At 41.4% G+C, this 20,197-nt stretch overlaps 3 protein-coding genes across 4 annotated transcripts; 2 read left to right on the top strand and 1 right to left on the bottom strand.

The window, feature by feature from the left end:
• cd9a (CD9 molecule a) lies at positions 1-8,036 on the top strand. 2 transcript variants are annotated; one of them, XM_062390106.1, is made up of 8 exons: positions 1-193; positions 2,958-3,060; positions 3,142-3,239; positions 3,923-3,997; positions 4,218-4,319; positions 5,639-5,728; positions 6,863-6,946; positions 7,057-8,036. In XM_062390106.1, exons 1-8 carry the CDS (start codon positions 125-127, stop codon positions 7,120-7,122), a joined length of 687 nt encoding a protein of 228 aa, XP_062246090.1. In that variant the 5' UTR covers positions 1-124; the 3' UTR covers positions 7,123-8,036. The 2 variants fall into 2 exon arrangements, with proteins under 2 accessions (XP_062246090.1, XP_062246091.1); XM_062390107.1 differs by lacking the exon at positions 1-193 and adding an exon at positions 2,064-2,283.
• Positions 8,037-8,741: 705 nt separating this feature from the next.
• bbs10 (Bardet-Biedl syndrome 10) lies at positions 8,742-12,749 on the bottom strand. Its single transcript, XM_062390105.1, has 4 exons — positions 12,566-12,749; positions 11,633-11,832; positions 10,578-11,540; positions 8,742-10,436 (listed from the first exon to the last, which is right to left on the bottom strand). Exons 2-4 carry the CDS (start codon positions 11,821-11,823, stop codon positions 9,596-9,598), a joined length of 1,995 nt encoding a protein of 664 aa, XP_062246089.1. The 5' UTR covers positions 11,824-11,832; positions 12,566-12,749; the 3' UTR covers positions 8,742-9,595.
• A 3,119-nt stretch (positions 12,750-15,868) lies between these two features.
• Positions 15,869-19,242, top strand: LOC133955377 (synaptotagmin-A-like). The gene is made up of 8 exons (XM_062390194.1): positions 15,869-16,045; positions 16,678-16,859; positions 17,270-17,383; positions 17,470-17,637; positions 17,724-17,891; positions 18,186-18,303; positions 18,630-18,763; positions 18,848-19,242. Exons 1-8 carry the CDS (start codon positions 15,898-15,900, stop codon positions 19,052-19,054), a joined length of 1,239 nt encoding a protein of 412 aa, XP_062246178.1. The 5' UTR covers positions 15,869-15,897; the 3' UTR covers positions 19,055-19,242.
• Positions 19,243-20,197: the final 955 nt, after the last annotated feature.

Below are 20,197 nucleotides of genomic sequence, written 5' to 3'. Positions count from 1 at the left end.
CGCGCGAGCCGTCGGCGCGTCGGCAAATAACCTCATTGTGCATTCACACAGTAATTCTGCTTCTCTTCTCTTCCACCGTCCGTCGGAGCCGCTGAGAGCCTGAAGCCACAGCTCGTGTTCCGCCATGGCCGCGCTGTCGGGAGGAGAGATGTGCGTCAAGTACCTGATGTTCGCCTTCAACCTGGTGTTCTGGGTGAGTTCGGAGCGAGTATAAAGCGCGTTGTTCTCCGTAAAGAACAGCCCGTGTTGCGTGTGTGAGCTGGACGTGCACGCGCATCCGTGTGTGAGCAGGTTTACTACACTGTGAATGAAATGATCCGGGTGTCTCGGATGTATGGGATCGTGCCGAGCCCTTGTGGAAAAGCCCCGGTTTAATTATCCCAGTTTATTCGGTATGTGCGCCCTCGGATGGTTTGTGGCTCTGGACGCTGGTGAACACAAAGTGTCCCAGTGCCTGTGGAGGCTGATGGAAGAATAATCCCCAGTGGCCAAGTGACCCAGTTCCACAGCAGAGACCACACTCTGGAGTCTGCGCGCACGGCAATTGAATAATTGCAGTCTGTGTGTGTGTGTGGGGGGGGGGAATACACTTCTTTCTTGTGGTGGTGATAATAATAATTAAGACTTCTGCTCCGTCACGTGATTTGAAGTGCTGCGCATGTCAGGGAGCCAGTCAGTGTATGTGCATGTGTGTGTGTCTGCGTGTATGTATATGTATGTGTTGTGTGTGTGTAAGTGAATGCTGGGATCACATATTGGCTATTTGAGTCACACTGAGCCTGCAGGGTGTGTCCTGGCTGCTGTGTGCGTTTGTTTGTGTGTGGTATCAGATGGACGTGTTTCCTTTTAGGGACGTTTGTAGTTTGTGCAGCTAAACATAGAGCCCAGCAGAAGCATTCATAGCAGGGCAGACAGGGTTTTCCCACCGCTTCAATGTGTGTGCGCCTGTGTGGGTGTGTGTGAGTTTGTGTGCGTGTGTGAGACAAAGAAATGACACAAAGCCCAATCGATTTGGGATATGCAATACTTGGCAAGTCCCAAATAACCCCACTATTCGTTTAAACAGCACCAAATTCACCTAAAGTCCCCTAACCGTGCAGTATTTTTTTTGAGTCAAGATGCATGGATTATTCCCTGGAAATGTAAAAAAACAAACCATCTTTTTTAATGTTAAAGAAAGTGATAAAGGAAAGTCCTGGATCCAGCCACTGATCCTGATCTGCACCAGAACCTATTGGGTTCTTCCCTGACCAATAATACTGCACCCTTCTACCAAGCTTTGTGGAAATCGATCCATAGTTTTTGCTTCTAATCAAACATGCCACAAACAGACTTCAGGTCGGAAAACATGATGGAGGTAAATTCAAAAATACACAGAAAGTGCAGTGGTTCAACGCGTCATTAAAGGAATACGGTGACTATACATTTTAACTCTCTTTAAATAAACACTTTCTAGATTATTTAGTTTTAACACAGCCTGTTACAATCTCTCAGATTCTCTCCTTTTTGAGGTTTGTTTAGCATGAGGTGAAGACATGTCATATCAGGTACATTCAGCCACAAATCATAAATCACACAGCACACACACCTCTGATTTCAGAACGTGTTTAACATTTTCAGTGTTTGGTCACTGGATCAAACTTGCACACAAAACTACTAATAACGGCTTTTCGGAGTGTATACACAATATACAGTTAATACTCTATTCCCATGTCTATGGGAATGGGAAGTAGCCATATTTAAGGGCAGCCGATTACACAGTTCAGCCAGCGGAGCAGTAAATATGCTGCCGAGCAGGTATTTTACTAAATGTTTTAAGTGAACGTGTCTGAACGTGCAGAGCCCTCCATGCTGCTCCCACTCCGTGCTGCTCCCTCCCACATCCAACAAACTCTGCATGCCCACAGGATTTGCACACATGCACCAGTTATAGACGTACAAACATACATACCAAATGAAACAAAGGACAGGAAGCAACACCAGGCAGGAACTGATACCAAGTACACAAGTAGGGAAAGATTATCATGTAGCACCACCACTCCTGCTCCTCCTGTGTGATCATGTGATCATGTGAAGGTGTGGTAATGAAAGCGTGTTTCCTTTCCACTAACTGACACCATTCTGTTTTCACTTCCTCATTGAAAGGAACTCTTGTCGGTACACAGTGTGTACGTGTGTGTGTTTTTGCGTCTTTCTGCGTGTGTCGTCTGAATCAACATGGCTGTTGCTGGGGGAATCAAGTGTGTGAAACTTCTCATGTTTGTGTTCAACTTCATCTTCTGGGTACGTGTGTTTTTTTATTGTGTCCTACTCTGCTGCGGTGTGTTTTGTGCTTGTAACTGTATCTTCGTGAGGACCTGCTTAAGTTACAGAGTGAAGCCATTTTGAGGAAGTGAGGACATAGTTAGGTTAAGGTTCAGGTTAGGGTAAGGGGCTACGAGGGGGGGGGGGGGTAGAGAGAGCGAGAGAGAGAGAGAGAGAGAGAGAGAGAGAGAGAGAGTGGACAAGATTCCTCAGCAGTCGGGTTATAGATTTACACATTTCCGATTGCTCTGATTTGCCCTTTTGCTCAAACAATGGAACATAAATCATACAACAGAAAGTAAAGAGGGTGAAAATTGCTATACAATAGAATACAAACACACACCCTTTGCATAAAAGAAATTCCCTGGGCTGACCTGTCTGTGCTTACAAGGCTTTTAAGTGAGTGCCTGTCTATGCACGTTACACAGTGGCTCCCACAGAGAAGTATGACAGGATTTAGGAAGATGCACTCATAACATCACGACATTGACAAAGGAACTAATAAATGCAAAAGCCACAACACAACACAACTGGAAGAGCTACACAAAGGAGACACAATCACATCAGAAGTGAGCGAAATCGGATTTGGACCAGTAAACATGTGACATTCTGCAACTGCAGAACTCTGTGTGAGAATATGCTCTTGTCTCCAGCTTGCAGGCACCGCTGTCTTTGCTATAGGCCTTTGGCTGAGATTTGACCCAAAGACCAAAGGCCTGTTTGAAGGACCAGACTCTCCATATGTGTTCTACACGGGTAAGACAGTCTCAGTCTTGAGATGATATGTACTCTGCAATACATAAACTATATGTATATAATCAAATAATATGTGTGCAGGTGTATACATCCTGATAGCAGCTGGAGCACTGATGATGCTGGTGGGCTTTCTGGGCTGTTGCGGAGCCATCCAGGAGTCCCCTGCCATGCTGGGACTGGTTCGTACCACTTTTGAGTTTTCCTCTGCATTTCTTTGACTGTTGCCGTTTGTTTGTTTGTCTGATTACACAAAAACTACAGTACCAATTTGAGTGAAATGAGGAGTGGGGCATGACTCAAGAACTTTTGCAATTTTGGAGTGGATCCGAATAAACGGGCGGATCCACTTTTTTTAAAGACATGGTGAGATAGGGCGTTGACCTTGCCAGAGGTATGCGCTCTCCATTTACACTTCTATGTCGTCATGGCCTCTCCCTTCTTGTTCTATTCACTTTAATTCACTCACAGTATTTTGTCAAATAGAAACTAAAAGTAAGGATTTTCTTCACAAGTGTTTCTCTAGTGCTTTAGTCAGCAGCACTCACACTTGACCTAGCATGTGAGGATTGTAGACAGACCTTGGGTGCAGTAAGAAATATAAGAGTCTGCCTTCGCCGTTGTTTACTGAACAGCATCAAGGCCGGAGAAGAGTCTCTGTACTTGTCCAATCCTTCCCTGCCTCCCTCCCTCCATGTCTGGCCCTAATCTTCTTGGACTAAATCTCTCAGGAGGTGGAGCCTATGCAAATTAGTTGCAGCTACACTCAGATGACCTTATGTGTTCATACATGCACACAAGGGACATGCGCACAAGCCTGCATGGAGGCAAAACATTCACGCAGCTTTGTGTTTCCTTTGCTCAGTTCTTCGGCTTCCTGCTCATCATATTTGCCATAGAGGTGGCAGCTGGGATCTGGGGATTTTCCAATCAAAGCAAGGTAACGTAAATCTTTATAAGTACATTCAACTGATTTAATTTGACAAAGTTCATTGGAGTTTACGCAGCAAACTAATGGCCGACAGCAACAAAGTGAGGGAAATATTGCTACTTAATTTAACATGAAAATACTGCTGTAAGGATTTTACAAGGCATCATGAAGAAATGTTGTCTGCTTGAATGATCCATGTTACTAAATCCCCCTTGCTGCTGTGCTGCAGGTGGTAAGCGACATCACAGCGTTTTACATGCAGACCTACAACAACTACAAGACGACGGGAGATGAGCGGCTCAGAGAGACACTGCGATTGATTCAAACAGGGGTGAGTCGTTTCTACTCCGCTCTGATTCAGTCCCTAATCGGACATGACTCAGATCTTATCAAAGGAATTTGGAACAAATTGTATTTTCAAGTGCATGCAATGTTCTCCCATGGGAACTTTGCAAGACATTTCGGTCCACAGTATAAAAGGAACCATTATGTTTTTGATGACTAGAAAATGTGAATTCAGCAAATTAACTTAAAAAAAGCAGTATGTTGGTATATAAGAGTATATAATGTAGAGAGTTGTATAAGGAGATCGATACCACTCATGTCTTTGCGGTAACAGCGGAGCTAAAGCTGGGAGGTGCTTAGTGTTGGTTCGCTTACACACTTGAAGTAGTTGGAGACACCTCATGTCCAAAGGTCACACACTTACCAATACATTTCAGGTTGTCTGCTGATTGTTTGGTTGACTTATTGACTTTGTGCACAAAACAATAATGTAAAAATCATTGGTCTTTTAGGGCGAGTTGTGCTGTAACTATGTCTTGATGACCAGTAGCTCATATATACATCCAGGACATATATGTGGCATTTTCACTGGTTGCCTAGCAACCTCACTGTGACTAGAATACTTTCTATTAACAAGAAAACTATAGCTCATCCGAAAACACTCATTATATATATTGCCCTCATGCTGAATGACAGCCAACACACAAGAGGAGAAAGTAATGTATGGTGGCAGGTTGAGTTAATTTGTATAGCTACAACAAGAAAACAAGTGCTTTACCTCAAACACCAAAAGGCATTATGACAAACTGTAAAAGCAAAATAAGACAATTAAAATAAGAAGCACTGAAACATGACTAAAAAAAAATCACAATGAGAATTAGATTCATAAAATCTAAATAAAAAATAAATAGAGAAAGAAGTAAATTAAGGGGGAAAGGAGTTGAGGCGGACCTGCAGTAGCTTTGCTACTGCTTTGCCATCTTTAGTTTTAAAAAGTATGAAGTCGTTTTTTGGAAAACAAAATTGTGCTATGTCTGAACAAGAAGCTTAAATATTCTCGATCAAGAAAGATTTGAAATTTCAAGTTGTGACACACAAAATGCTTTCTATATATTTAAGTAGGAAAATAGACCGAATATGACATGTACACAATGATACTGATAAGGTGTGTGTGTGTGACAGTAGTGCAGAGAAAATTACTCAAGTACTGAAAGTGAGTAGAGAGGAGTGAGTCCTGTCAGGCATGACCTAAAATTGGAATCAATTTGTTGAACTATTCGTTTAATAGGAACACATTTGTAAGACATATGTTTTCTCTCTGCAAGTCTCCTTGTTCACTAACATCATGGTTTTGTGTGTGAACAGCTGAACTGCTGTGGACCAACTGGAGTTGCAGAAGACGCTGCCAAAGACACCTGTCCCAAAGGGGACCTGCTGGAGGAGCTCATTACTAAGGTACAACCATCCTGAATGTGTGTATAGATCGAACGCCAACACAGCTCGATTCTCCAGTCAGGAGACGGACAGAGAATACTTTTGTCGAGATTGGAGACAAGTCATTAAAGAGCTCAGACCCATCTAAGCTCTGTGAGCGCTGATACTGTGCGTCAAAATCCTAACCATGGTCTGACATGTGTCATTATTTCATCAAGTCTTCCCTTTGCAGACTAATTTCCTCGGCCTCTTTGCAGTGTTACTATGGCAACACTGGTGTAGTGAAGCCAGCGGGCTCCCAGTCTGTCAGTTACATGCACCATACCCTAAGCCACGTTCAGCATCTACCTCTGTCAGAGCCACCATCACAGAACTGCACTAAATATACCTTGCACTGTGTACCCTGTACAACACTCCGCTCCATATACTGGAGCACTGACTCCACATCATACGTGATATGTGTTAATATAAACCATATTGATACTATATATCATTTTACACAATAATATTGTCTTTTGCACACTCTGTTTATGTATTCTTACACTCATAGTATATTATATTATCTATTGTATAGTCAAATACTTATATTTATACCTCTACTATATATCATATCATATTATATCATACTCTTTGTATATTCTTTGTATATATAAGTCTATATACACATATTTATACATGCGTACATGTTATTATTATTATTATATTTACTATTATTATTATATATACTGTTGCTGCCATTACTACTATATAATGCTATTATATTGGTATAATTACTATCATATATACATATATTTTGTGTTATATTATATTATATACTATATATACTGTACTATTTTTATATACTGTCTAACAATAACATTACCATCATATCATCAGTACTATTACCATCATCTTGCCACTGCACCTTATCTACCTATTTATCTTGTGTTTCTGTTTTTATTCTTTCTACCTACCTCAATATTCTTTATTTTTATTTTATTCTATTGTATTATATTTTATTGTATTCAAATATACCGGCTGCTATGACGACTTAATTTCACTTCGGGATGAATAAAGTAATCTATCTATCTATCTATCTATCTAGCTATCTATCTAGCTATCTATCTAGCTATATGGAGACATTCTGCTGTATTGAATCCTGCTTGTGTGTTGCAGAGCTGTCCCGACGCCATCGATGAAGTTTTCGATTCAAAACTACACATCATAGGAGGAGTGGGCGTCACCATTGGGGTTATCATGGTGAGGGTGTGATTGTGTTTTACTGGAATTCACCAAATTTCAATGTCTGCTGACCTGGACGATGAACACGGTGCAGAGCCAAAGTAATGTGTCCTCCCTCTCTCCTGCAGATGTTTGGAATGATCTTTAGCATGCTCCTGTGCTGCGCCATCAGGAAATCCCGGGAGGTGGTGTGACCCCCACCACGCACGCCACATGTCGTTCGTTAATGTTGCATGATGTCATTCCTAGGGTCCGAGACTCTCCACCTCAGATAGAAACACTGCTTGTTCAAAGGGGATAACATAAGTATAGACTGGGTGCTGATATTTCTGTTGTTTGTGAGATTATTGGTCAGTTCTTGCTGTACTCTCAACACACTGTACACTCCTGACTTTCCTGGACTAGATCAGTACGAAGTGGTGTCTAGGCCCAGCTATAGACAAGTGTCATCTGTGCTTAAGTAGCAAAGTAGTAAAGAAATGTGTTATCTGTGGTCACTTGATTGAAATTAGTGTTTTGTGAACCGCTAATTATCGAAACAAAGAATTATATTGTTATCTACTGATCACATTTCTACTGCTACCACTCAAGGTCACTCACAAGAAGAGTCATATTGGTCCAAGGCCACAGAAAAAGGCCAACAGCCCCCATTAAGCACCAAACAGAAGCAGCCAATGCAATTCTAAGATTGCTGTCTTCTTACAACACTGACTTCAAACCATGGTGATGAGCAGCCAGTTCAATGCTGAGCTGTGAACTGCTGTGGCAGGTTTTTTTTCTTTCCACTTGTTGATGGTTATTTGTGTAGCATCTCAGTTTCTTTTGTTTAAGGAATCTGTGTTCATTCCTGTCCTTACTTCCCCCATCTTCTCATTCGCACTTGTTTAAAACAGCCTTCATTATTTTTGGTCACATTTTGTAAATGTTGCTTTTGTTTTTTTATCTGCAAAACATGTATAATCTTCGATGTTTAAATGGTACGTGTGGTTCGATTGTGTATTTTATAACGTCCATTTCATTTTACAGAGACTTGCTTGATTTATACCATATGCACTATATTTCACAGAGACGAAAATGATTGAGAACCAAATAAACAAAATGTACTAAGTCCAGACTGAGGGTTTTATATTATTCAATTCAATAAATTTAAATAATCGTATATTAATCTGTTAGAAGCTTTATTAGTATAAAAACATTATTGTGCATCATCCACAAATAACGCAATTACCTACAACAGGCAGCATACCACATTCATATCAAATTTAAAGAGCAGCAGTGGTACCCACAGCTTATAACTGTAATAGTAGAGATTAAAGATTTAATAGTGTGAATGAGTCTGATGGATGTCGGCTCAAAGCTTGACACAGCTCTTAGTCCTGAGTGTGAGTGATCTGTAGCTCCGACCAGAGGGTGAGTGTGTTACCAACTGTAATGTGTGTGTCCTGTCAGAGGCTATTTGCATTGTCGATGCTGATTAACGCTTCCTGCTCCTGTCCGATTCTGTCGCTGCTCATTCTTATGATTTTGTTTTGTGGGCTTTGATGGATGTTACAGACACCTGAACCAAACCATTGGGTCAAAGGTTATGACAGCTTCACTAAAACACAATTAGGAATAATTGGAGGACTTCTTGTTTTCAATATATCTGTAATCCATCCTGGCAAGCGATCAGTGCAGTCAAAATAACAAAAAAAATTATCAGAGCTCTTTTCTGAAGGGCACTTAGATTGACTAAAGACAAAGTTTTCAATAATACGTTGACTGCTTGGCATGTTGCATTAAGTTGTTTATATCATGGTCCCGCAGGGGTTCGCAGGGTGTGGGTACCGTGACAAAGCTGAAAACACTTTTCCATGTCCACAATGGAAAACCACAAACGGAAAACTCCCCCCGGTTCCCACCTCTTTGATATTCAAGACCAAAACAGAAAGACAGCCAAGAAGTGTCTTTGTTCGACTTGACCCCATCACAATTAATTTCAAAATAAGTTGCACACAGAGATTACAGTAAACAGTTTACTTATGTGTCTGGCTATGATTAAAGTTAATCTTTCATGACTCACCAGTTCCCCAAAAAGAGGTCAGAGCAGCATTCCTCTGATAACAGCACGAGGAAGTGCACTTTGATTTGGTTGTTGACAGCCTTGTGTTGCTGTTCAGATGCCCCACCCCTATTATGGAGATAACACTGATTATAAAAAGTTGTGTGTGTAAATATGTGAGTCGACGTGTCCTTGTTGTTGAGCTTGTGTGACTTTTATACAGCTGAATGCTAACTGGCAAAAGGAAGAGGGCAGGAAAACTGAGATAAGGAGGAAAAAAGTTAACATAATGGGAAGCAACAGATAGATGAGCCAACATCAACACCTACAAAACATTTTAACTTAAAATTAACGAAATGTAATTGATAACAATTGGACACTGTGTACTTTAATACAGGGAATAAAACGTTATCATTTTCTCTTTACTGCTAAAATAGCAATAATTGAAAATAACTTTCTGTGTAGTAATGGATTACAAATATATTGCAGTGGGATAACCAAAAAATAATGTGGCTATAACATTTATTTAAACTGTAGCAGCCAAGTTCAAATAATAACTTCTGAAAGACACCCGAGTGCCAAGAAAAAATATGTTTATAGTTTTTAACACGGGACACAATACAATCTCAATCTTCAGCCTCATCCTCTGAGCTCTCCGAGGAAACGTCTGTGGGTCTGCGTGACTGTGTGTGCAAGGCAGAGTGTGTGTGCAGCACCATGTCGACCCGGAGGACACTCCTGACACACTGCAGTACGGCCAGAAGCAGCTGGTATTTGCAAGAGACAGATTCAAGGCCCGAGTCCAACATAAAAGCGTTGGATAATACGTCAGTCTTTCTGCAACAACGCATGCTCAGTTTACAATCCGCTGCAGGAAATTCACCAGTAGAACAAGCCTGTATGAGACTTGTGCTGGGTTTTTGTTTAGAAAGGAGGCTGAACGTGTGGGAATCTTTTGGAAGAAAACCGAGGATCCTGGTTTGAATCTGTAGGAAGTGTCGCGCACTGTGGGAGTAAATCTGTTGTGGTACACTCAGGAGAGCACTTGCCAAGAGCTGGAAAACAGCAGGGGTACTCATCTTTGTACCATTTGAAACACAGCGACAGCGGGCATGTTGTAAGAGGGCATGGTTTAAGAGAAACTCGAATGTTCCACCGGCAGGTATAACACAGACTGGCTCCAACACACACTGCTGAGAGAGAGTTTCATTGGAGGATGTGTGGGTGGTTCTATCAGAGTGATCAGATGCATGTGAGGATGTGCTACTGTGAAACTGGTTTGTCCTTTTTGATGCTGTTGTTGAAGTCCTTCCCATGGGCTGGAAAGTTACAAGTAGCATGCGGATGGCATCTTGAAACGCACATGCAACCTGGTCTGTCTGGCCTTCCCCTGCGCCACAAATGACCAAACTACAGGGTTCCACTGTGAGCGTCTTCTCTAAATCCTGGAAAGCCACGTGAACGTATCTGTGGAAGAGAAAAATAGAAACCAGATGAAGAAATCACTGAAATTCAAAGACTAGTGGTGAGTATTTCCTTTAATACTGTATATATATATCTGGGACAACAGGTTTATGTATACGAGAAACAAGTGACATGTAATCATACCTATGTGCTCCCAGTAGTATTGGCCGGCAAAAGGTCAGAGTAGAAATATTCCTCGATTCAATCGTCCAGCACTCTGACACTGGTGTGGTTCCACTCAGTTTGGCAAATAGGGCCAGCTCATCTTTGCTGATGCACTCCACAACACACATCTGTGCCTGGGAAGCTAAAGCCAGAACAGCCGCGGACTGTTTCACTGCAGAGAGAAGCACAGAGACACCCAAACGCTGCAGGTTTGCAATGACGCACTGTAGTGACCTTTCTGACCAGGCACTGAACTCCACAAAGCTTTTCTCCTCAGTCACTTTGCCTCCACATCCCACCTTAAGCACATCTCCAGCACTGAGTATTTTGGGCTGCAGGTACCCGCTGAATACTACAGCTTTAACTGGCTGGTCTTCAGTCCGAGGGCAGGGCACAGCAAAGTCCCGGTGAATGACTTGCCCCTCAATCAAACGTGAGCAGCTCATAGGGAAGCCTGACACAGCCGTATGCAGGGCAGGGAAGTTGTCATTTACAAAGTGAAGTGCCGACGAAGGTAGGTCATTTACAAACGTCCAGTGCCTGAGAACTTTGCAGGTGAGGTTGCTAATGAAGTCACAGTGGGTGCGGCCGAGACGGGTGTGAAAGAAGGATGCCAGCAGCTTTTGAACGCAGTGAGGGTCTGAGTGAGGAGCTGGTGATTTTGCAGTGAAATCCTCCCACGAAACACAGAATCCATACGGGGCCACTCCTACAGCGATGAGATCCTCCAATTCCTCCAATGCAAATGTGAGCAGTTCATCGGCAAAGCGTCTGGCAGTGGCAGCTTCTGCCGCCTCTCTAGAGTTATAAGTGTGAGACACATTAGGCTCCTTGCAAGCTTTCGTATGAATCATTCGCAGTAATGATGCCAGCAGCAATATAAAGGTCTTGGATCCATCTCCAGTTGAACTGCTATGCTTCCAGACACACTCCACCACCATCCTACAATGAAGAACACACAAATATAATGTAAATACAAATTACACTCGATATATAGTATTGTAAAAGAAAAAAAGTAAATGTCTGTTTGTTACCTAGCGAGTGGATATTCAAGCCGCAGTGCTTTGAGGATGCGTGTCCCACTGCGGCTCAACATGGCCTGTCCTGTGTCTCGGGTGAACAGCACCTGTCCTCCCTCTGGACCAAAGCTGCGGAGGACAGTTGCCTCCAGTGCACCAACTGTCTGCAGGACATGTTTGAGGTGGAGACGATCCACTGGTAGCATCTCTGCAACCTGGAACACACACAGGGTCAGAGGCAAGGGTTTAAACTGTTCACTACTAAAAAAAATGTTGCCCCATTATTTAAAACAGGATTTATTAAATTTATAAACAAAAGTCATCTCAGAGGACCCATATTTGGATTCAGTATCGTATACAGTGTGCAAATTTAAGATTTTGGCTCATCAGGTGAAGAAAGAACTTGATTTAATCACCAGTGATGCTCAACAGGTGTCTATTTAGGACAATCGCTTACATTGAAGAACCACGTCTTCAGTTTTAGATTCAAACAAATACAGTGAACACAACGAGCATCAATTTCTCATTTATACAGAAATATCTGTTCACATAATATGATATCATCTGTACAGTACCTAGGTAATTATATGTCATCTTTATCATACTGTAATATTTTATTCAGTAGAGTATACATGTGGTAGACACACTTTATGTATGCTAGATAATGTACTGCATGTACTGCATTACATGTCCTGTCCGTGTACTCATACTGTTACACATCAGTGAAGTTTACATGACACGCAAAGTTAGCAAACTCGCTGCTGAAAACACTAGTATCGTTAGCATCTGCTAGCTAGGTAACCAAACTAAACCAACCTACTCGCCGCGGTTACTGTGAGTTTAATTTATTAAAAACATTTACTATATAGACATGACTTAAACGCATCGTCTCATAAACAGAAACAGTGTTTTAGATGTAAAACACCATTTAAATCTGACAGAACCCACCGTTAGTCTAACAGGAGGACGCTTTCTTCCTCTGTATCCTGGAGACCAGTCTTCTTCTGGGGTTTGTTTGGATGTATCGGATTATACTGCCACCCAGCGTGCGGAGTTGTGAGTTGTTTTTCTATCTCCAAATACCAACCACAGTACTACCAACTACAGTATTTATACTGTATATGTGATTATATATAGGTCAATTATTTTTGTCTTCACATAATATATATATGTATATATATATATCACATTTGAATGATTACTTGTTGACTATTAATAAATATATAGGTAATAATGATAAAATGTTTTATGTGTGTGGCTGTATAAGCCATTCTGGATGTTTGATATCAAATAAACTGTAAAAAAGCGATCAGGTGTGTGATGGCTGCTTTTTCTGTTTAACTGTTCTGTTGTGATGAGATGCTGAGTGTGCACATTGTTCACGTGTTTCCTGTGCATTAGGCGCCACATCTGCCGATTAACACTGTAAATGTGTGTGTATTGATCCTGGCACATATGAAGAGAATCGATTACTCATTGTGCATTTTTTATTTGTTATGATCTGTTATGTCAAGCCACCTATCTTTATTAACCACAGCAAATAATATATCTTACACGAAAGCTTAATGACACAACTACTATTAAAGTAGAAGAGGCTGTGTTTAAAAATAATGAATTTTTTTAGACACAAATCAGTTGAACTACAAATAATTGAAGGGCTCTAAATTCTAAATGATGTTCACAGATTGGACCATTTTTTCTCTGAGTTTATCTTAACCGCAGGGAGAATTTCTCAAGAACTCTTAGTGTTTGAACCACATCTTCTAATAATTCACACATAGTTCTGACCACTGATAATAATAAGACAGGACATTAGATGATGATACAGAGATGCATATATTTGTCTGTTAGTGAGCAGGACTATTAAAAAACTGCTAAGCCAATTAGATTTCGGAGTTGATCAATGGTTCCTTTTCCACTTTCTTTAACATGAAGTGATGGGCATTCGATTTGTAATCTCTCAGCACCCTTCTTGTTATTAAATGGGAATTCTATTAATACAAAAAGCTCAATTTACTACAGGCAAAAAAGTGCTTAGGCCTAAAAGTGGGTTATCTATACTGTCAACTAAATATTTCATTACAGCTTTAAATCAACTGGCCTCCACGCTGCACCTCTTCAAGGAAAGACACTCACAACTGAAACTGTTTGTGATATTTCTTTCTGTGACAGACAGAGGTTATGTCGAGCTCCCTGTTTCCCTGCCCATCCTCCCACCGTCTCTCGTCCTCTCTTTCTGTTCGGCGTCTCTGTGCATCTCTGGTTCCTCAAGGTGAACGGGGCGGGGCTGGAACTTGATCTCTGTGTTGCTGCAGAAACCACATCCTAAGTTGCTAAATCAGGCAACGTCATCTATACATAGATGATATGAGACAGTTGTGCAGCCGTACGGCCAGATGTACAGATGCCCTCACATGCAGAGCCGTCCACGCTGAATGTAAATGTCCTCTAATGCTGAACTGTCAGTATGCTAATGAGACTTAAAAAAGCCATGTCACTACGCTTATGAATATGCATCGGTGGCCCGCTGACCTGTCGGGGTGGGAGAGAGGTCACAAAAGGTGGGACATCAGAAATAGGGAACAGCGGTCCCACAAGACCTGAATGGACGGAAAAGTACACATTTTTCCTCTCCCGCCTACACACATACACACACACACACACAAACATATGGAAGCAACACAAGATGACCAAGCTACCGATCTCACCCTCAACTCCATCTTGTCCTACCCTCTCACTTTCTCTCTTTCTCTCTTTCTCTCTCGATGCAGCTTCACACACTTGCACTGTTCGTGTTGATGTCTCAGAACTGGAGACACAACAACAGAGGGGCTGACACTTGCCTCGTTGCTCTCCTCCATCTCTCTGCTTTATCATTTTTCCTCCTCCGCCTCCTTTCACCTCTGTAAAGGAAAGGAATACCTGAGAGGCTGAACGCTGCTGCTGAGACCACTGAACACAGGTATGCCTCAAATTTGATAATTTTTTTAATCAATCAAAACTTTTATTTCTTTCTCTATTGAATATGCTGACTGAATATCAAGTGGGTGATAACAATTTGCACAAAAGATATCTAATAATAGTAGTTATCAGGTCGATGCAGGTCATTCTATTGTTTACTACAGTCAATATGAGTAACGTCTAACTCCAGCTTCAATTATTTTCTTTCACTTTCACTGATAATTTACACGGTGCTCTCATGTTAAACCAAGAGTAAAACAGTTTTTATCTAAAAGTATCTTAAAATTGACATTTTGCAATTCAGATGGTAAATTGTTTTTACTGTCAAATGTGTAAACTTGTTGGATTAGCTGAGTTTTAGCTTCATTAACAACTGAACTTAGGTCCATATGGTGCAACTGTCTTTCAATAGCCTCAACGGTAAAAACTTGAATGACAATTTATACATTTACTAATATTCATAAATCATTGTTAAATAATTACTATATTAGCAAGTTGGGAATCATGTAATTTTTGTTTCATATTGGCACACATTCCTAAACATCAGATTCTGAAATATTGTTTAAAATATATGATCTGTAACTGTAACATGTGAGACATGCAGTTATTATTCCTTTCGATGTATACTTAATGTTTCTGTTTGCTCCTGTAGCTGTTCATATATGAACGGCAGCTTCTGCAATAGTAAATAAAAATAAAATTATCCTGAAAAAGCAGAAAAAAGTCGGAGATCACGACTGCTGATTCAGCCTCTCATACTTACTCTGATTAATGCAGAAGAAAACATATCGCAACATTATTTCAGAGTCCTGTCTTGGCTTCGATCCTTTGTTAATGTGCACAGAGCTTGACCTTGGTACATCATCACCTCTGGCAGCTCACAGAGGAACAGCAGAGGTCCACGCGTGACGCTTCTACTCTGCGTCTCCCTCGCAGCCTCCTCCTCTCGAGACCTGCCCTCTCCCCTTCATGTCAGCAGATTTGGCAGAGACAGCAGTTTGCATATCCTGTGTTAAAGTTTGTGCCAGACGAGCAGAAACAGGAGAAGTAATTTGACTCCGATGTTCATACCGTGTCCATAAGCACATTATTGCTTCAAATATATCCATCGATGGCGTTTTGGAAAATCTGCTCTAATGTGTATTTGTTTCTTGTTCAGATGGTTCCCATTTGACTGTTGCAAATATGGAGGCATATAATGCCTGTTTCTGTTTTGTTGAAATATAATGTATGTTGCACATGTTGTGACTGAACAGTCTTCTCCGGTCTCTCTTTTTCTCTGGCCAGTGAATTAAGGATCTGCTGTCAATCATCAAACCATGACCGGGACCCGTCGAGCTGCCCCGGCTGCACCGGGCACCCCGGCTTCACCAACGCGTTTGACAAATGCAACGACAACCACAGAGCAAACACAATCCGGAGGCCACGATCCAAAGAAGTTCATGAGTGAACATCACAACGGCCACAGTGAGTTGGGACACCAAGATAAATGTTCATCTCCATGGATAACTATCAAAAATCTTGATATATAGTTTCGAGAAACATATCTGAACACCAGAGCCTGAGGATAATTGAGAAATAATCTAAAGGGAAAGTTTCATGGACACTTGGGCAAATATCACAGCTGCAGCAGCTCTTACAATACCAACAGAGATTTTAATTAAACTATTCTCTATGATAGCATATCATATTTTCTATTTAGGTTCAGAACGACATGTCCAACTTAAACTGGTTTGTCAAGCTGTCTGCATTCATGTTAGAAAGTCAAACTTAAAAGTCATACAAAATTGTATCTTGGATTTGAATATGTCGCTTGATATCCGAGTGATACATCCAGAAATACACAGGAGACGGACAAATGAATCCCTTACAGTAATACAGAACAACACCACAACAATATATGGCCTAAAAATTACCACAGATCTGAGTCAGCATCTCTTTGAGTACTGGAATTGGATTAACTTTGTCAGTGTGGATGATAGTTTGTTCACATGTGATGTTTTGAAAAGGAAAGATTAGGTTTTTTAAGTGGTTAACACAGATTCTATGAATTTTTATTCTGAGTAAACTGTATGCGTGTGTGTTATATGGCTTTTCAGTGCCATCATGGGCTGTTGCCGCCCTTTGCCTCGTGAGTTTGTGCCTGGCGTTGTCCTTTGCTGTGTGCGTCTGGAAGAAGTGCTTGAAAAAAAAGGACAAGGACAAAGAGAAGGACAAGAAGAAGGGAAAAGAGAAAAGCAAAGGAGACTTTGACACTGAAATGGATGGAGGTTGCAGCGAGGTAGGCCAGGCACACACACACACACACACACACACACACACACACACACCACTGCAGATGTATTGTCCTTCCAATGTATCAGAGTTCTGACACTTGGGTCGACCCAGACTAGTAAAACTGTCTTAGTAAGTTACGACTAATGGATGTGTTGCACATCACACAGTTCATGGTGCAGGTTGAGAACTGAGGTAACTTATTTTTAAACATCTTCAAGGATACAAGTTCTATTAAACTCACTGATGGTGTAACATAATCTTTGTTTGATGCCTCTGACGGTGTAACGCTAGGAACACAGCACAAATAACTCCTTCACACATTGTTAGACGTGGTTTTCATTGATCACCTGTATCGCTGCATTTTTACCTGCAGGTGATTTGTGTTTGTGTGTCTTTGTGTTTGTGTTTGTGCAGCCACCGAAAGATGACGGCAACAAAGAAACAGTGCTGTCAGATAAAGAGGCCAAAGTAGACGAGAAGCTGGGGAGACTACATTTCACACTAGACTACAACTTCACAGATAACACAGTAAGATGCACACAACATGTAAATTCTTAAATGTCACATTTGAGTGTCCTCAGATCCTCATTTCTTCCTGTGCTCTTAAATTCTAGCTGGTAGTGGGCATCCTGCAGGCTGCTGAGCTCCCTGCCATGGACGTGGGAGGAAGCTCTGACCCTTACGTTAAACTCTATCTGCTCCCGGACAAAAAGAAAAAGTTTGAAACTAAAATTCACAGGAAGACGCTTGAACCAAACTTCAATGAGACTTTCACATTTAAGGTAAATTAAGGAAAAATATAAAAAACAACTTATTTTTTCCAAAGCACGCTCCCTCTCAGCACCTTGATGTGTGTTCTGCACTACAGGTCCTGTACACTGAGCTGGGCGGGAAGACACTGGTGATGACGGTGTACGACTTTGACCGTTTCTCAAAGCACGACGCCATAGGAGATGTGAAAATACCGATGAGCAGCGTGGACTTCAGCCAGTCTCTGCAGGAGTGGAGGGACCTGCAGAAGGCAGAGAAGGAGGAGGTGGGGACAATCTGATAGATGGGGGGGGGGGGGGGGGACGAAAATAAATCTTGCTTTTCCAAAACCGTTAAAATATCCTTTAAATTTTCCTTTTATTTGACGCCGTGTCTCGTGTTAGGAGCCAAGGTTATTGATGCTCAGTGTTCCACTGGTGTTATTAAAATCAAATTCTCCTTTTGAAGTTAGTTCAAAACCAGACGACTGCAGCCTTGTGTGATATTTCAGCTTCTCCATTTAATGATGATGCCCTGACAACATACTCACTTCTTTTATTCTTCCTCTTCCCTGTGTCAGAGCGAGCGGCTTGGAGACATATGTTTGTCCTTGAGGTTTGTGCCCACTGCGGGGAAGTTGACGATGGTGATTCTAGAGGCCAAAAACCTCAAGAAAATGGATGTGGGAGGATTATCAGGTGAGTCAAGCAAGTTACTTTCCCTGAAGAGCTGGAGATCTTTCAGTGTAGAATAGAATAAAAAAAATGCTCTGTGTTGATCTTCTTAAGTACAAGACTTAAACCACTTTTTATAATCTGACTTTGTGCACACTCAGCCCAGATCTGTCAGCTCTGGCCTTTAAAAATCACCCTTTTAAGTGCTGTGTCCACTTTCAAGCACTTTCTATTTAGGGGAAACCAGCAGGAGCTACTACAATAGATGTGGTGTTTCACTGATGGGGTCGCTGCACCAGTGCCAGGTATTTGGTCGCTCTGACACGAAACCTCTCTGTTCTCACTCTCAGACCCTTACGTGAAGATCCACTTAATGCAGAACGGGAAACGACTCAAGAAAAAGAAAACAACGATAAAGAAGAACACATTGAACCCGTACTACAACGAGTCTTTCAGCTTTGAGGTGACATGTGAACAGATAGAGGTAAACAGATTATCTCTCACACACACACACACACACACACACAAGCAGAAATGCACATTTTGTTCATGTTATTGTCATCTACAGAAGGTGCAGATAGCAGTGACGGTGCTGGACTATGATAAGATTGGGAAGAACGACGCCATCGGGAAGGTGCTGCTGGGCGCTAACAGCACTGGGACCGAGCAATGCCATTGGTCAGACATGCTGGCAAACCCTCGGCGGCCGATAGCCCAGTGGCACGGCCTCAAGCCAGAGGACGAAATCAACCCACTAATATCCAACAAGAAATGAAACTGTGAACCCAGTGAGCTATGAAATCTTGCATTATTTACCTCCTTCACTTCCAATTTATGTTTTTACATTTGCCTCAACTCCCATTAAAAATATTTAATCTACTTAACTGAGTAAATGTACCAATAATACTCTGTTTTAGTCTAGATACTGTCAGAGACACTATTATGGACTTAAAGTCTTCAGTAACTGCCAACTGCTTCTGTCATAAAGACTTGTAATTAAAGATTTATCACCAGCTACAAATGCTATTAAATAAGCTGAGATTTTTTCACAACCTTTCTGATGTTTGTTCAAAGTTGTTCAAAGGAATTCACAATGCGCATAACACAGACCGGCAGAGGGAGACAATCAAAGAGGACAATGAAATTACAGATCCCCATGACTGCTATGTATTATTATGTTAGTACTTTCAGAATAGTCACTATTTCATTATGGTGGTTAAATAATATATATTATAAATTCTAATGCAAGTTCATAATTTCCATTTTTATCCCATAGGACCATCTTCCATTAGAATGTGTGCTTATACAAGCTGAGGAAGTTCACTGATGATGATGTTGGAGTACAGCCTAGAATGAGAGGAATGCTAAGATCAGCGTTTTGGCCTCATCATTTATTGACAGGTTTCTCTGCAGCATCACGGCCAAAACGGCAAAAGGGGCCAGAATCACAACAAGATGACAACTGATTTCAGGTCATTTTTTATCCTCACATATTTTAGCGATTTTTATAACAGTTTCTTCCACTTCTTCATCAGAGAAAAAATGAAAAGTAAAGCCATGCAGTGAGAAGTTTAGAGAAAGGAGTTGAATCGATTCTTTCCAAAGTTTATTGTGTGCCTCCCTCATATCAGTCCACCCCTGCACACAGGATGGACAATTCAGTGAGCATCATGAGATTATCAACCGTAGTATCACTGGGCTACAAGGTATGTGACTGTATTATACTGTGCAGATTTTCTCTTATTGTGTCATCAGGCTGTGTCAGGTTTATCTTATTTAACCAGGCACATGCAGTGTTTCTCTGCTGCAGGTCTTTGTGCAATTCATTCACTTATGTAGAACATCATCCACCTTTGTTATCTCATTATCTGTGACGTTTGCACCACATGTTTGTCCAGCAGCTGTTGTTCAAATGATG

Source organism: Platichthys flesus, chromosome 6 (assembly GCF_949316205.1).
Source record: "Platichthys flesus chromosome 6, fPlaFle2.1, whole genome shotgun sequence".
Taxonomy (NCBI): Eukaryota; Metazoa; Chordata; class Actinopteri; order Pleuronectiformes; family Pleuronectidae; genus Platichthys; species Platichthys flesus.
The sequence above is the reverse complement of the archived record's forward strand: the minus strand, read 5'-3'. Positions and strand labels throughout refer to the sequence as shown.

Coding starts and splice junctions, on each gene's coding strand:
- cd9a (XM_062390106.1), top strand. CDS start 125: ATGGCCGCGCTGTCGGGAGGAGAGATGTGCGTCAAGTACCTGATGTTC. Junction 3,240..3,922: donor CCCCTGCCATGCTGGGACTG/GTTCGTACCACT, acceptor TCCTTTGCTCAG/TTCTTCGGCTTCCTGCTCAT. Junction 5,729..6,862: donor TGGAGGAGCTCATTACTAAG/GTACAACCATCC, acceptor TGTGTGTTGCAG/AGCTGTCCCGACGCCATCGA.
- bbs10 (XM_062390105.1), bottom strand. CDS start 11,823: ATGCTACCAGTGGATCGTCTCCACCTCAAACATGTCCTGCAGACAGTT. Junction 11,541..11,632: donor CTTGAATATCCACTCGCTAG/GTAACAAACAGA, acceptor TCTTCATTGTAG/GATGGTGGTGGAGTGTGTCT. Junction 10,437..10,577: donor ATACTACTGGGAGCACATAG/GTATGATTACAT, acceptor TCTCTTCCACAG/ATACGTTCACGTGGCTTTCC.
- LOC133955377 (XM_062390194.1), top strand. CDS start 15,898: ATGACCGGGACCCGTCGAGCTGCCCCGGCTGCACCGGGCACCCCGGCT. Junction 17,638..17,723: donor ATGAGACTTTCACATTTAAG/GTAAATTAAGGA, acceptor TCTGCACTACAG/GTCCTGTACACTGAGCTGGG. Junction 18,304..18,629: donor GGATGTGGGAGGATTATCAG/GTGAGTCAAGCA, acceptor TCTCACTCTCAG/ACCCTTACGTGAAGATCCAC.